The sequence below is a fragment of the Cricetulus griseus genome, chromosome 2 (assembly GCF_003668045.3).
Source record: "Cricetulus griseus strain 17A/GY chromosome 2, alternate assembly CriGri-PICRH-1.0, whole genome shotgun sequence".
In the NCBI taxonomy this organism is placed as follows: Eukaryota; Metazoa; Chordata; class Mammalia; order Rodentia; family Cricetidae; genus Cricetulus; species Cricetulus griseus.
In genome coordinates this window covers 23686024-23701536 of record NC_048595.1, presented here as the reverse complement: position 1 = coordinate 23701536, position 15513 = coordinate 23686024, and the positions used below count along the sequence as shown (strand labels likewise).

Sequence of the window (15513 nt, the reverse complement as noted above, 5' to 3'; positions counted from 1 at the left end):
GCGCCAACACCGGCCAATGGGAAGGCGCGGGCCGGCGGGGTGGGCGGAGCACCCGCGGCCGCGGCCAATGAAGACGCGCACAGCCGCTTTTCGCGGGCCCGAGGCGCGCGCTCCGCCCCTTCTTCTCCCCACCCCCCTCCGCCCCCCGCAGCCGGGAGCTGGCTTCCACCGATTGCGCGCGCGCACCGCCTGCTGGGACGGTGGTGCCCGTCCAGGTCACGTGACGGGCTCGGGCTTCACACGCTCGCGCGCAGCCATTTTCTCCGAGGGCCGTTAGGCTGAGGGCTCCCTCAGAGGAGCGAGAGAGAGACCCCCCAAGTGTTTCCGGGTCTGGTTAGCAACTCCGAGGGGAAAATGCGTCACCGTTTAGACTTAACAGGTGCCTGGCTCAAGGTGTCTCTTAACGTATCCCCTCAGGTCTTAGAAAGAACTGGCAGTAATAAGTGCAGAACATGGGGCACACGCCACCTCCCGCCTTTAAAACAAGCCGTGAGAGGCAGGGCCTGGGCTGGGAGTAGCCGGCAACAATATCCTTCCGCGAGCTCCGAGAATGGAGTCCGGGTCCTTTTAGACGGTCCGCCAAGGGGTGGGATGTAGGGCGGAAGTTATGGCGCCGGGCCGAAGTCACGCTGCTGAAGGGCGGAAGTGGGGTCCCGAAGTCTGCAAAGATGGCTCAGGAAGAGGAAGATGTTAGAGATTACAATTTGACGGAGGAGCAGAAGGCGATCAAGGACAAGTATCCTCCAGTCAATCGAAAGTACGAATGTGAGTAGGTGGCTCACATCTCTCGAATACGGGGCAACCTCAGCGGTTCACCCGCGGCTTCCTGTCGCGCCCATTTCTTTGCCCCACAGGTGCTCCTGGTATAATCTCAGTGTGCCACGGATCGTAGGTCGTGTTGTACCTAATTGGGGGGCAGGTGAAGAAAAAGATCCATTTGCTCGAGAGTGAAGAAGCCTGAACCTCTGCTTCCCCTTATATTCTCCTGAAGGTCTACGTGTGCCTAAATCACTTTATCTTCTCTGGGGATATAGCTCAGTGGTACAGCGCTTGCCCGACACTCATCTTTCTAAACTATACTAGCGCTCCAGCTGTATTTTCAAGCGTTTTCGGGGTTGTCCTCGAGTTTCTCCCAGTAGCGGAGTAGTGTGACCACGTTAGAGGACTGGGAAAGTAACCGAGAGATGGGTGTTTCTGTCTCCACAGCCCAAGATTGGATTTCCTTATGTACTTAATATATTGCATCTCGTTAAAAATATTTGAGGGCCAGGCGTTGATGGCGCACGCCTTTAATCCCAGCACCCGGGAGGCAGAGGCAAGCAGATCTCTGTGAGTTCGAGACCAGGCTGGTCTACAAGAGCTAGTTCCAGGGCAGCCTCCAAAGCCACAGAGAAACCCTGTCTCAAAAAACAAAAAACAACAAAAAAATAAAAAATAAAAAAATATATTTGAAATGATACAGAGAAACCCTGTCTCTAATAAGCAGAAAAAAAACCTTGAAATAAAAATATACCTCTCTAACTTTTGGCAATAGTTATTTTTCACTGGCCTGGATCTCGCTATGTGGACCAATTTAGAATGATCCTTCCTGTGTCCCCTCCCCTGGTGCTGGAGTCACAAGCTTGAGTTACCACACCTGGAGTTTGTTTTTCTCTGCCCCCCCCCCCAGGGTGTCTCCATGTAACAGCTCTGGCTTTCCTGGAACTTGCTTTTTGAGCGGCTGGTCTCGAACTCACTGAGATCTGCCTGCCTCTACTTCCCAAGTACTGAGTTTAAAGGCTTGCGCAACCACCTCCTGGCCTGGCCTGGATTATTATGGCTGCTAACAGATACACCTGTGTGAGCAGCCCTAGTTTTGAGATAGAACAGTGCTGTCGTCTTAGAATGTTCCCTCAGTTCCTTTCTTGCCTCTTATCCTTGAATTCATTTTCTATTGTATTTCCTGTTCCCGGAGTGTACTTTTCTGTGTTAGAGGTTTGTATGAGTAGACTCATGGGCTCTTCTTTTACAGTTGTGGGAGCTTCTTCACCACCCTATCAAAGGTACCACCGGCACACACAAATTGAAGTAAATTAACTACTGATGGTGAAAACTGAGATTCATTCCAGTTCACACAGAGATTGTAAATGTACAAGGAGAATGAGATGGGCAGAGCAAGGGCTCCTAAAGTCAGAGAAGTAACAAAGAACAAAAGATTAGTCATTATAATTGCAGTAGAGGCAGCAAGGCCAAGGCCAGTTTTGTCTGTTGGCTGGCAGTTTTGGAAGTTGGAGTTCTAGCCTCCCACAGACTTGAGGCAGGAGGTCTGGGCTGTGGGGATGATAACATTTCAAAGAACTGGGTCCTTGGGAAAGATTGGAGCTGGAAAGGATACATATTCACAGTTGTAAGGCTTCTTTGGTACTTACTGTAAAATAGAGAGATTAAGAGCCTTTTAGAAAGTGTTGGCTAGAACAAGGAGGGAATTCTCCCACCTTTATTAGGCTTTTCTCAGGCAAACATTGTAACTAAGACTTCTTTCTGCTGTGTCTTGGGATGTGGCCTTAAGCTGCTAGAAGCCATGCTGGCATTTGGTCAGATGCTGTTATGTATTTTAAGATTTGTGTGAATGCTTATTTATTCATTTATTTATTTGTTGTAGCATAGATTGAATTCGGGGTAATTCTCCAGCCCTCTACTGACCTCTGTTCCTAACCCCCGTCCTTTTAAAATTAATTTCATTGGGGTCTGTGATCTTTTGAAACATGATGCTCTATGTACCTTTATACTTGAGCTCAAAACATATACCAGACCGGCCTCAAGCTGACCCTGCCTAAGCCTCCAGAACCCTCAGCTGTAGTACCAGCACTACTTGCAAATAACGTTGTCATCTAACTTGAGTCATCTGTTCTCTATGGATTTCAGTCCTCTCTCTTCATCCTTTCCTTTCCTTTGCTTTATTTTCTGTTCATGCTCAATATTGAATGTAGAACATTGCACGTGTTAGGCAAGTACTCTACCACTGAGCCACATCCTAGCCCCCGGGCTTCTTTTTATAAGTCAAGGGATTATATTAAATGACCTCCAAGAATTCCTGCTAGTGGGAAGAAATGCTGGTCCCAGTTGCACATACCCTTAATCACAGCACTTGGGAGACGGGCAAGAGACTCTCTGCCAGCCTGGTCTACGTAGTGAATTTGTATTGGATTACATAGTTAGACCCTGTCTCAAAGTAAAACAAGTGGAAAGAATTGATGAAAGCCATGGGATAGGCAAAGAACATACTGAATAGGAGATGACACCCAGAGTGGGGCATGCAGTAGAGCTGTTGTGGTCCAGTCTTTACTGTGGGAATAGCAGGGAACGTTCATTGTACATCTTGTGGAGTTGGCCTTCCTACTCAGGATTAGCCTAGCTAGTCAGGAAAAGTAGCTGATGCCAAGAAATACTCATTGAGAGACCAGTGTATATGACACTGAACACACAGGAGGTCTTGCTGTGTCACCCAGGGTAGCCTTGAACTGGGCTCAAATGATCTTCCAGCTTCAAACTCAAGAGTAGCTGGGACTGTAGGAACCCATTGCTGCGCCCAACTTAGACATTTTAAGATACCTAGAAGAAGCATGGTGGTGCATGCTTGCAATCCCAGCACTCCGGGTGGAGGTTGAGGCTGGATGATCAGATCAGCCTGGACTGCACTGGGAGACCCCGTGTCTAAACCTAAAGCAAAATGAAACAATACAACTGGAAGACTCTGCCTTGGTACTTTTCAGAATTTATCATTCATTTAAATATGAACCAAACAGGTAGGTTGCTTTGTTTATAAAATAATACCAGGAAAGAGTTAACTTTATTGAGTAACCACATAGCAAAAGGTCTAACTGCCTCATGTTTTCCTTTTTTGTTTTAAAGATTTTACTTACTTATTTACTTATTTATTATGTACACAGTCTTCTGCCTGCATGCTAGCAGAGGGCACCAGATCTCATTCAAGGTGGTTGTGAGCCACCCTGTGGTTGTTGGGAATTGAACTCAGGACCTCTGGTAGAACAGTCCATGCTCTTAACCGCTGAGCCATCTCTGCAGCCCGTTTTCCTACTTTTAAGAATTTTTCGACATTTGTTTATTTTTTGTGTGTATGAGTGTTTTGAGGGATGTATATATGTGCACCACACACATACTTAATACCAAGTAAGGCATTGGATCCCCTGGAACTGGAGTTATGAGCAATTGTGAGCCACCATTCGATGCTGCAAATCCATGTTCTCTGCCAGACCAGCAAGTGCTCATAATGGATGCATTGTGCACTTCTCTCGTGCACCATCTTTTTTGTTTGCTTTAACTTTACTTCATGTATGTGATATGTCAGTGTATATATGCATGTTCACGGTGTGAGTGCACGTGTGCAGAGAAATCAGGACAACCTTGGGTCTGTCCTTACTTTTCTGCCTTCTTTGAGAAAGGATTTCTTGGCCACTGGTAAGCCAAGCTAGCTGTCCCAGGAGTATCTAGATCAGTGTTTCTCAATCTTCCCAACGCTGCTCCCCTTTAGTACAGTTCCTCATGTCGTGATGACCCCAACCATAAAATTATTGCATTCCTACTTGAGAACTGTAATTTTGCTACTGTTACGAATCATAATGTAAATATGGTCTTAGGCAGCCCTGTGAAAGGTCCCTACCCACAGGTTGTGAACCGCTGATCTAGAGTCTTTTTTCCTCTGTTTCCTGTAAGCATGCTAGGATAATAGAGGCTTGCATTGCCCTGTCCAACTTTGGCATGTTCTGGACATCAGAACTCTTGTAGTAGCCTTGCACAACATGTGCTTTTACCTATTGAGCCATCTCTCCAGAAAGGAGGGAGAAGGAGGCATATATATATATATATATATATTATATATATATATATATATATATATATGCCACAGGACAATTTTCAGGGGTCAGTTTTCTTCCTCCACTAGGTGGTCCAATACAGTAAGTGCCTTTAGCCATGCCACTGAGCCATCCCCCTTGCCTTTTTTTATTTTTCTTTTAAGATGGGATGTTACTGTATACCCAGATTGTCCAGAGCTGGGCTGGGAATTGTGATCCACCTGCCTTAGCCACGTAAGTCTAGGATTACAGGTGTGAGCCTATTATCCCCCTGGGATGATGTTCTTAATGAGTAGCAATGAACTAGAGGTCTTCTTTAACTGCTGTTTCTGCCTGCTGCCTGTCAACACCGTAGAGTTATTTTTGTATGTTTTAGGAATCAAGTTCAGGGCTAGAGAGATGGCTCAGAGGTTAAGAGCACTGACTGTTCTTCCAGAGGTCCTGAGTTCAATTCTCAGCAACCACAAGGTGGCTCACAATCACCTTGAATGAGATCTAGTGCCCTCTGCTGGCATGCAGGCAGAAGACTGTATACATAATAAATAAAAATATTAAAAGAAAAAAAGAATCAAGTTGAGTGGCTTACACCTTTTTCCTTTCTCCCTCAGACTTGGACCATACAGCTGATGTCCAGTGAGTACAGCAAGAGTTATTTCTGGAAACTCTGTCTTTAATTTTTTGTTCTTATTTTTATTTTATGTGCATTGGTGTTTTGCCATGGGTGCTAAATGTTTTAATTTTTAAAAAGTGGGACAAGAGAAAAAGATGCCATGTAACAGAGCTCATAAGGAGGGTTTTGTTTTGTTTTTAATTGGGGGAAAGAGAATGGGAAAAGGGGAGGGGAGGGGGAGACTGACCTCTGGAGACAGGAGCAACAGAGGAGAAGGGGACAGAGACAGGAGCAACAGAGGAGAAGGGGACAGAGACAGGAGCAACAGAGAGAGGGGGACAGAGACAGGCAAAGAAGCAGAGAGAGAAAGAGGAAGGAACAGACAGGAAGGAAAGAGAGAGAAATGGGAGGTGGGCAGGGCCCTTTCAAAAGGGAACATAGTGACTGCACAGGTGGTGCTCTTAGTGGCTGCAGCTGAGGACATAGCCTGTCAGAACCCCAAGGGCAAGCTGGTACAGATGCTTGAATACTAACATTGGGACCCCTGGAACTGGAGTTACAGACAATTGTAAGCTGCCATACAGGAGCTGGAATTGAATTGGGGTCCTCTGGAAGAGCAGTCAGTTCGGTGCACTAAGCCATCTCTCCACCCCCACCCCCGAATGTCTTAATTTTTTTAATAAAAATTCTCAACTACATTTACTTTTTTAAGATTTATTTTATGGCCGGGTGGTGGCGCACGCCTTTAGTCCTAGCACTTGGGAGGCAGAGGCAGGTGGATCTCTGTGAGTTCGAGGCCAGCCTGGTCTATGAGAGCTAGTTCCAGGACAGGCTCCAAAGCTACAGAGAAACCCTGTCTCTGGGGGAAAAAAAAACAAAAGATTTATTTTATTGCTGGGCTGGGGTGGCACACACCATTAATTCCAGAACTTAGGAGACAGAGACAGAGGTCAGCCTAGTCCACAGAGCAAGTTCCAGGACAGCCAGAGCTACACTGAGGAACCCTGTCTCCCAGGAAAAAAAAAGATTTATTATCTTATGTGTATGGATATTTGTCTGAACGTATATATGTGCACCATGTGTGTTCCTGGATCCTGAGGAAGAGGTGGTCAGATGGGATTGGAGATAGAGATGGTTGTGAGCCACCATGTGGGTGCTGGGACCAGAACCTGGGTCCTCTGCAAGAGCAACAAATGCTCTTAACCACTGAGCCAACTCTCCACTTCTATCTTTTCTTTTTTGAGATAGGCTCTCACTTGCTGGATTGGAATTTGTTATATAGATCAGGCTGGCCTCAAACTCATAGGCTGGGTGGCAGCACCCTTACCCACTGAGCCAGCTTCGTGGCCCAAGTGTATTCCTTTCTCTTTTTATTTTGATTTGCTCTAAATGTAAAATGATGGTGTAAAAGCCTCCGGTTTGGATGCCTTTAAATTAGACATTTAGTTTTATATTTATCAAACTGATTTTCTTTTGACTTTGCTGTGGAATTTTCTCTCTTGTAGTGGATTGTATTGTTGCACAGACTGTGGCCCCTTTTATTATTATTTTAACTTTTTTTTCTAGGTTACATGCATGGGGAGATACTCTGGAGGAAGCATTTGAACAGTGTGCCATGGCCATGTTTGGTTACATGACAGATACTGGAACTGTGGAACCCCTTCAAACAGTAGAAGTAGAAACCCAGGGTAACTGATTAATTCTCAAGGAAAAATTAATATATGGGCATACAATGTTCTGCATGATGAGAACATATTGTCACAGTAAGAACTACATGATGAATTATGGATCTTTAAATGAGCCGAAGAACTTCATTGTACTTTAACAAACTTTTAGAGACCAGAGTCACTAAACACCATCTTTGACCCTATGTAGGAGATGACCTGCAGTCTCTACTGTTCCACTTTTTGGATGAGTGGCTTTACAAGTTCAGTGCTGATGAATACTTCATACCCCGGGTAAGCAGAGGGCTTTCTTTGCTTGCTGAGCAAGTAGACTCTGTTCATATTGTAAAGTTGAACAAATAGTTGAAGATAAGGTATATGATCCAAAAACTAATCCATATAGATATGTGAGGTAGTGTTGATTTGTATAAGTTATAGGTCTTTTTTAAAGATGTTTTGTTTATTTTTAGTTATGCATACAATTGTTTTGCCTGCATGTATGTCTGTATGCCACATGCATGCAATACCAATGGGGCCATAAGAGCATCATATCCCTTGGTACCATAGTTACAAACAGTTGTGAGCTACAATATGGGTGCTAGGATCAAACCTGGGTTTTCTGCAAGAGCAGCCACTACTCTGTCGGAAGCTGTCTTTGCAGGGCTTCAGTTGGAACCAGCCCGAGGTTCATACCTGAGAGGGGATGTGTAGACTGAAGAAAGGCTAGGAAAAGACAAAGACACAGAATAAAAGCAGGAGAGGAAATCAGTCAATACTGAAATGAAAAGATTTATTGTGCATACAGTGTTCTGCCTGCATGTATCCCTGCAGGCCGGAAGAGGGCACCAGATCTCATTATAGATGGTTGAGAGCCATCATGTGATTGCCAGGAACTGAAACTGAGGACCTCTGGAAGAGCAGACTGTGCTCCTAACCGCTGACCTATCTCTCCAGCCCATTCTTTTTTTTTTTGTTGTTTGTTTTTCGAGACAGATTTTCTCTATGTAGCTTTGGAGCCTATCCTGGCACTCACTCTGTAGTCCAGGCTGGCCTCGAACTCACAGAGATTCACCTGCCTCTGCCTCCTGAGTGCTGGTATTAAAGGCGTGCGCCACCAACACCTGGCCAAAGACTTCATTTATTTATTGTGTATACAGTTAGTTATCTGCATGCATGCTTGAACACCAGATATCATTACATAGATGGTTGTGAGCCACCATTTGGTTGCTGGGAACTGAACTCCTCTGGAAGAGCAGTCAGTGCTCTTAACCTCTGAGCCATTTCTCCAGCTCCTCTCCAGCCCATTCTTACCACTCTTATATACCTTAACAAAAAGGGGAACATGGTATCATGTATACAGACTTTTTTTCCTCTTTTCTCCAAGGATTCCCTTACATTCAACTTCTCGTTACCTGGCTTTGAGGGTCAGGAGTAACCACACCTCAGACCAGGTCTGTTGATCGAACATCCTACTGTAGCCACGCCTTTGACCTTTAGGTCTTATGACTTACTGAGGACAGTTTTGAACTCTCTGCCCTTGAGCCAAGATGGAGTAGAGCCATCATTATGGGCACTGACAAATCGCCACCTCTCCAGCACCATGTAGGTCCCTACTGATTAACCTACTTGCCTAGGTATATTCATTTTTTTTTACTTAGATCTCTGATCACATAGTATTTGATATTGTATAAGACTATCTACTACGGGCTGGAGAAAACATCTACTTAGCCAGTATGGTGGAATATACCATTCATCATAGCACTCAGGAGGCAGAGACATGAGTATTGTGATCTTGTTTAAGCTTAAAAATATAAAAAGAGGAGCAAGATGAGCTGTGAGAATGAGAGACACATTAACCATAGTTTATTACATGTGGGTAAGGGAGAGTGGCAGATATGAGCGACAGAGAGCAGGGAGGAGGTAAGAGAGTAAAGAGAAGAGAGAGAAGAGAAGGAGAGAGGGGTAGGTAAGGGTGTGGGCGGAAAGGGGAGCTCGCGCATGTGCAGTCCTCATGCAGGTCCTACTGCATAATGAGTGACAAGGCACATCTCTGTGCATGCCCCACCCATTGTCAGGGGGAGGGGTCTGTCTCTTAAAGTGGGGCCGACAGGTCAGCATTAATCCTGAACTTTTCAGTGAGGAACTCTGAGTTCCAGGCTAGCCTGCTCTACATAGCCCCTGTTTTTTTTTTTTTTTTTTTTTTTTTTTTTTTTTTTTTAAGAGCACCTTATTTCCTTGTTTTATTTTACTTGACATTTTAATTTTCTCTGCATCAGAGAAGTATGATATTGTTTTCTAAAATATGTCACAAGCTAAAGGTGTTTAGTAAATGGCATGGTGTGGATTTGGTTTTTGTTTGTTTTGTTTTCGTTTTTCAAGACAGGGTTTCTCCGTAGCTTTGGAGCCTGTCCTGGAACTCTATCTGTACACCAGGCCAATTGGCCTGGAACTCACAGAGATCTGCTTGACTTTGCCTCCCGAGTGCTGGGATTAAAGGCGAGTGCCACCACCACCCGGCTTTGGTTTGTTTTTGAGACAGGGTCTTACTCCTTATCCCAAGTGGCCCTGGCCTCAGGCTCCTCGACTGAGTTCAAGTATTGAGTTATAAAGCACTTGCCTACGTACTTGGCTGAACCCTTCTGTCTTTAAGTAATGATTGTAGCTCGGGTGGGTAGAAGAATACTTGATTAGCATTCCCAAAGCCCTGGGTTCAGTCTCCAGCTCTGCATAAAATGGAGCTTGTCTTCACATGCTTGTGATCCCACACCTCAGAGATGAAGGCAGGAGGGTCCGGAATGCATGGTTATCCCTGGTTATATTGTGAGGTTCAAATGAGTAATGGAAGACCTTATCTCAAAAATATTTTAAAATAAAGTTAATTAATTAACTAGTTAATAATTAAGTTAAAATGTTATTTTTTCATCTTTAGGAAGTGAAAGTACTTAATATTGATCAAAAAAACTTCAAGTTACGGTCAATTGGGTAAGTTTTTTTGTTTTTTTTTGGTGGGGGTTCCGAGACATGGTTTCTCTGTGGCTTTGGAGGCTGTCCTGGAACTAGCTCTTGTAGACCAGGCTGGTCTCGAACTCACAGAGATCCCCCTGCCTCTGCCTCTCGAGTGCTGGGATTAAAGGCATGCGCCACCACCACCTAGCTTGGGTAAATTTTGAAACTAGTTAAGTAGCGGGTCATGAAAGACATTAAAATATATTTTCCATTGACTCAAGTATGCAAAAGGACAGATACAAGTGGTGAGTCAGGAGAACTTCACTTGGCTAGACCTTACAAGTTGAACTGGGGAGACTCCTAGAGTGTGAGCTCACCTGAGTTGTAGAGACTTGGAAATTTGTGGAAATAAAGTTCTTTCTGATTGTTAAGCTCAATTCCCAATTAAAAAATTTTCATATATATGGGTATTTGCCTGCAAAGGGGCACACATGGGTATTCACCACATGTGTGCCTGGTGCCTGCAGAGGCCAGAAGAGGGCGCCAGATTTCCTGGAACTAGAGTTACAGATGGTTGTGGGTGCTGAGAACTGAACCTGGATCCTGAACCTGAACTTAACCACTGAGCCATCACTCCAGTCCGAAATTATTTTCATGATTTAAAAAATAAAAAAAAAAGTGTATTTATAATTACAGCTGGCCTCAGTTTAGATGATCCCAGCAACTGTTTTTGGTTTTTCAAGATAAGGTTTCTCTGTATAACCCTAGCTGTTCTGGAACTCACTCCAGAGAGTAGGCTGCCCTTAAACTCAGATCTGCCTGCCTCTGCTTCGCAGGGCTGAGATTAAATGTGTGCCACCACACTCAGCATGGTCCCTATTTTGTTAGAACACCTACAACATCCTAATCTAGAGCCTGTGGGTCACATACTTTGTTCTCCATTGGATGCAATGCAATTTCCTTCCCAGTTCCTCCATCTCTTTCTGGTTCTCCAGTTTGGGACCACATTTATAAGGCTTACTTTAAAATGTAGAGAATAAAATAGAAAATTGTAGAAATAATAATCATGTTTTTACTTTCCTTCTCAAGGTGGGGAGAAGAATTTTCATTGTCCAAGCATCCTCAGGTATGTTCAGAAGTCTAGCTGTTGAAAGCATTTCCTCCTTTCTTACATAAAATCTGTGTATGTGAAATTAGTTTTAATTAGTATGAAGTGATGGCAAGTTTGCTCAATCGTCTCTTACCCAACTTTGTATAGTTTTTTGTTTTGTTTTTCGAGACAGGGTTTCTCTGTGTAGCTTTGGAGCCTATCCTGGCACTCGCTCTGGAGAACAGGCTGACCTCAAACCCACAGAGATCCGCCTGCCTCTGCCTCCTGAGTGCTGGGATTAAAGGGGTGAGCCACCAATGTCCAGCCCTACTGTATATATATTTTTTTAAGATTTTATTTATTTATTATGTATACAACATTCTGCTTCCATGTATATCTGTACATCAGAAGAGGGCACCAGATCTCATAACGGATGGTTGTGAGCCACCATGTGGTTGCTGGGAATTGAACTCAGGACCTCCGGAAGAGCAGTCAGCACTCTTAACCTCTGAGCCATCTCAGTTAAGACACTGATTTCATGAATCTGTGGTCAGTTAGGAGTCAGCTTTGGGTCCAGGATGGAGTTTGTTACAGATTGTCAAGGGGTTTTAAAGTCTCGTTTTCTCTTTGTTTGATTGGGCTTTTTGCTTGTTTTTGAAACAGAATCTCACTGTGTAGCTTTGGCTGGACTGGAACTCACAGAGATCTTGTCTCTTTCTGCCTCTGGAGGACTGAAATTACAGGCATGGGCCACCAGAGGCTTGGTTTCCTCCTCAATGAAGATTTTGGAATAGTTATTTTCTCTCTGTCTCTCTGGAAATTGAATGTCGGGCCTTGTGCATGCTATATAAATGCTCCACTACTGCACTATATCTCTAGCCCTCTTTTTACTTAAAAAAAAAAAAATCATTTGGAAAGCCAGATATAGTGGTACACACCTTTAATCCCAGCACTTAAAGGAGGAAGAAGCAGGGAGATCTCTGTGAGTTTGAGGCCAGCCTGGTCTACACAGCAAGCTCTAGGACTGCCAGGACCACGTGGAGACCTTGTCTCAAGCAAACAAACAAACACACACACAAACAAGCAAGCAAATTCATTTGGAAATGACTGCAGAAAAGGGGACAGATTGGTAACACAGTAGTAACTGGGTGAGGGTGCTGGGGACTGTGGTCAATAACAGAAGGGTTTTATTTGATCTGGCGTCAGCTAGGAGTTTTTGTACCATAATTATATGCATAGTGGATTTACATGCATCTTCACTTGTCTGCTGTGCATTAGAGCTAGCAGGTGACATTTACCTGGTACCTGGCACATTATTATTACAGATCCTTTCTAGAGTGGAAGGGACTTAAGAGGATATCAGTCCTTTTGTTCTAAACTGGGACAGGGTGTGGACTACTATCATGTATCAGAATCCTGGGAGGTCTCTGACCTTTGCCATTCTCTCTGTCTCTCTCTCCCACCTGCACTGAAAAGAATCCCAAAGAGAATAGGCTCTGACTCATTTTATAACCAAAAAAACAGACATGCCTTTAATTACAGCACGTTGGAAGCAGAGACAGGTGGAACTCTGTGAGTTCAAGGCCAGCCTCGTCTACAGAGTGAGTTCCAGAACAGGCTCCATAGCTACTGAGAAACCCTGTCTCAAAAAGCAAAAACCCAGACCATATCCAGCCAGGTCACATGGCCTCCCTGACCAGCCACCCAGGCCTGCAATAGCGCTGGCTCCTCCAAGTCTCCTCTCTCTTTCTGTTGGGCTTGCTTCTTCTCATTTTCTCATAGCGGCATATGCCTCTGTACTAACTTGATAACCCCTCGTCTCTTGTGTCAGAATTACAGTCTGACTTTCTGCCAGTCCCTGCTAGAGTTAAAGATTCTAAACCCAGTTTCTTTCTTTTTTCCTTTAACTCCAACTTCAGGGAACAGAAGTCAAAGCAATAACATACTCAGCAATGCAGGTCTACAATGAAGAGAAGCCAGAAGTGTTTGTGATCATTGACATTTAAGATACCAAGAAGGAATGAAGGAAGGAAGGAAGAGACACTTGGGGACTGGAGAGAACCTGGTTCAATTCCCAGCAACCACATGACAGCTCACAACTGTCTCTAACTCTTATTCCAAGGGATCCGATGCCCTCATGCAGACATTCATGCAAGCAAAACACCAGTGTACATAAAATAAAAATAAATTATTTTAAAAAAGACTTATGAAGAACTGATTTGTTTTCTTCCTTTTGTATAGGGTCTTTGTTAAATTTTTGAGGAACAATCTTGTGCTTGGTCATTTACAGCAGCAGCAGCAGGTGCCTTACACCTCTCAATGGAATGCAAGTGCTCCAGCATGGTCTCAGAGGGGGATACCCGCTGGTGTAAACAGCCGCCGAGACTGAATCCAATTTCCAACAAAGTAATGTGAGATGAGTGTGACAGACAATATATGCCTGTGATCATAACACAACACTCAGGATCCTGAGTTTGAGGCCAGCTTTGGCTACAGAATGAGTTTGAAACTAGCCTGGGCAACCTAATATGGTCCTGTCTCAAAAAAGGAGAGTGTAGAGCAAGGAGAACATGTACGCTGAAGTCTTGGTTTTATTTAGTTTTTGGGACAGGGTTTCTCTGTGTAACAGTACTAGCTGTCCTGGAACTCAGTTTGTAGACCAGACTGGCGCCAGATTCAGAGATCTGCCTGCCTCTGCCTCCCCGGTGCTGGGATTAAAGGTGTGCAAACCCACCACCTCCCTGCCTCCAGTTTATTTTTAAAGAGAGGGACAGAATTATATTTAAGGGTCTTCATAAATTCCCGTGACTTTTAGCAGTACTTGCTTCCTGGTTTTATTTTATTATTATTTATGCATGTGGTACATGTATGTGATGTGGAGGCCAGCATACGATGTCCAGTCTTCCTCAACCTTTCTGCCTTGTTGCCTTGAGCCACAGTCTCTCAGTGAGCTGGAAGCACAGCATTTTGGCATGGCTGAGTAGCCTGCAAGCTCTCAGCGCCATCTGTATTCATCCACACACATGCTTGGCTTTTCCACATGGGTTCTAGGAATTCAAACTCAGGTCCTCATACTTGCAGAACAAGTACTCTTACTGAGCCATAGTTTGTGTGAGCACTTGCATATACATACATTTATGCATACATGCACATATATGATGTGGGTGTAGAGGCCAGAGGTCAATGTCAGGTTTCTCCTCTATCATTCTCTGCCTTAGTTCTCGAGACAGGCCTTCTTCATTTAATCTGGCTCTCACTTCTTTTTTTTTTTTTTAAAGATTTTATTTATTATGTATACAACATTCTGTTTCCATGTATATCTGCACACCAGAAGAGGGCACCAGATCTCATTACGGATGGTTGTGAGCCGCCATGTGGTTGCTGGGAATTGAACTCAGGACCTTTGGAACAGTAGTCAGTGCCCTTAACCTCTGAGCCACCTCTCCAGCCCCCCTGGCTCTCACTTCTAGGATCTGTGCATTCCCATGAGCCCAATGAACACAGGTTGCAAACGGCACTAGCCATGTAAGGGTTTTTACATGGGTTTTGAGAGCCAAACTCAGGTCCTTATGCCTGCATGGCGAGCACTTTTCTACTGAACCCCCCCCCCCATCCTATCTCTACAACAGTATAAGCTCATAAGAGAAACACTTTAGTAAAATGCATGGTTTTTTGGCATACATATATGTCTGCATACCACACACATGCAGTGCCCAGGAACACCAGATGAAGACTTGGAGTCCACTGAACTGGAGTTAGCAATCCAGGTCCTCTGAAAGAGCAGCTAGTGTTCTTGTGTTCAGATCTTTCCAGACACACAAGAATAATTTTTTTTTTTTTTGCTTTTCAACACAGGGTTTCCCTATAGCCCTGGTTGTCCTGGAACTTGCTCTGTGGACCAGGCTACCCTTGAACTCACAGAGATCTGCCTGTCTCTGCCTCCTGAGTGCTGGGATTATGAGACAGGGTTTCTCTGTGTAGCCATGGCTGTCTTATAAGTCAATTTGTAGTTCAGGGGAAAAAATTTTTAACTTTTATGTTTTACCTGCATGTATGTTTATACACCACTTGAGTGCCTGATGCCCACGTATCAGAAATAGGTGTTAAGACTCCCTGGAACTGGAGCTACAGATGGTTGTGAGATGCCATGTGGGTGCTGGGACTCAAATATGTGTCCTCTAAAGAGACAGTACTCTTAACTGCTGAGCCATCTCTAAAAGCCCCTGGACTTGAATTTTTTTTTTTTTCCCCCGAGATAGGGTTTCTCTGTGTAGCTTTGGAGCCTATCCTGGCTCTCACTCTGTAGACCAGGCTGGCCTCGAACTCATAGAGATCCGTCTGCCTCTGCCT

The 15513-nt window shown here is 44.4% G+C and overlaps 1 protein-coding gene across 2 annotated transcripts; it reads left to right on the top strand.

The window, feature by feature from the left end:
* The first annotated feature begins 291 nt into the window (after positions 1-291).
* On the top strand, positions 292-13320 carry Zbtb8os (zinc finger and BTB domain containing 8 opposite strand). Of its 2 annotated transcripts, XM_027399378.2 has the most exons (7): positions 292-765; positions 5462-5486; positions 7030-7151; positions 7339-7421; positions 10057-10109; positions 11163-11199; positions 13083-13320. In XM_027399378.2, exons 1-7 carry the CDS (start codon positions 669-671, stop codon positions 13167-13169), a joined length of 504 nt encoding a protein of 167 aa, XP_027255179.1. In that variant the 5' UTR covers positions 292-668; the 3' UTR covers positions 13170-13320. The 2 variants fall into 2 exon arrangements, with proteins under 2 accessions (XP_027255179.1, XP_027255180.1); XM_027399379.2 differs by lacking the exon at positions 10057-10109 and having other exon boundaries at positions 565-765; positions 13083-13278.
* Positions 13321-15513: the final 2193 nt, after the last annotated feature.

Coding starts and splice junctions, on each gene's coding strand:
- Zbtb8os (XM_027399378.2), top strand. CDS start 669: ATGGCTCAGGAAGAGGAAGATGTTAGAGATTACAATTTGACGGAGGAG. Junction 7,152..7,338: donor AGTAGAAGTAGAAACCCAGG/GTAACTGATTAA, acceptor GACCCTATGTAG/GAGATGACCTGCAGTCTCTA. Junction 11,200..13,082: donor CATTGTCCAAGCATCCTCAG/GTATGTTCAGAA, acceptor CTCCAACTTCAG/GGAACAGAAGTCAAAGCAAT.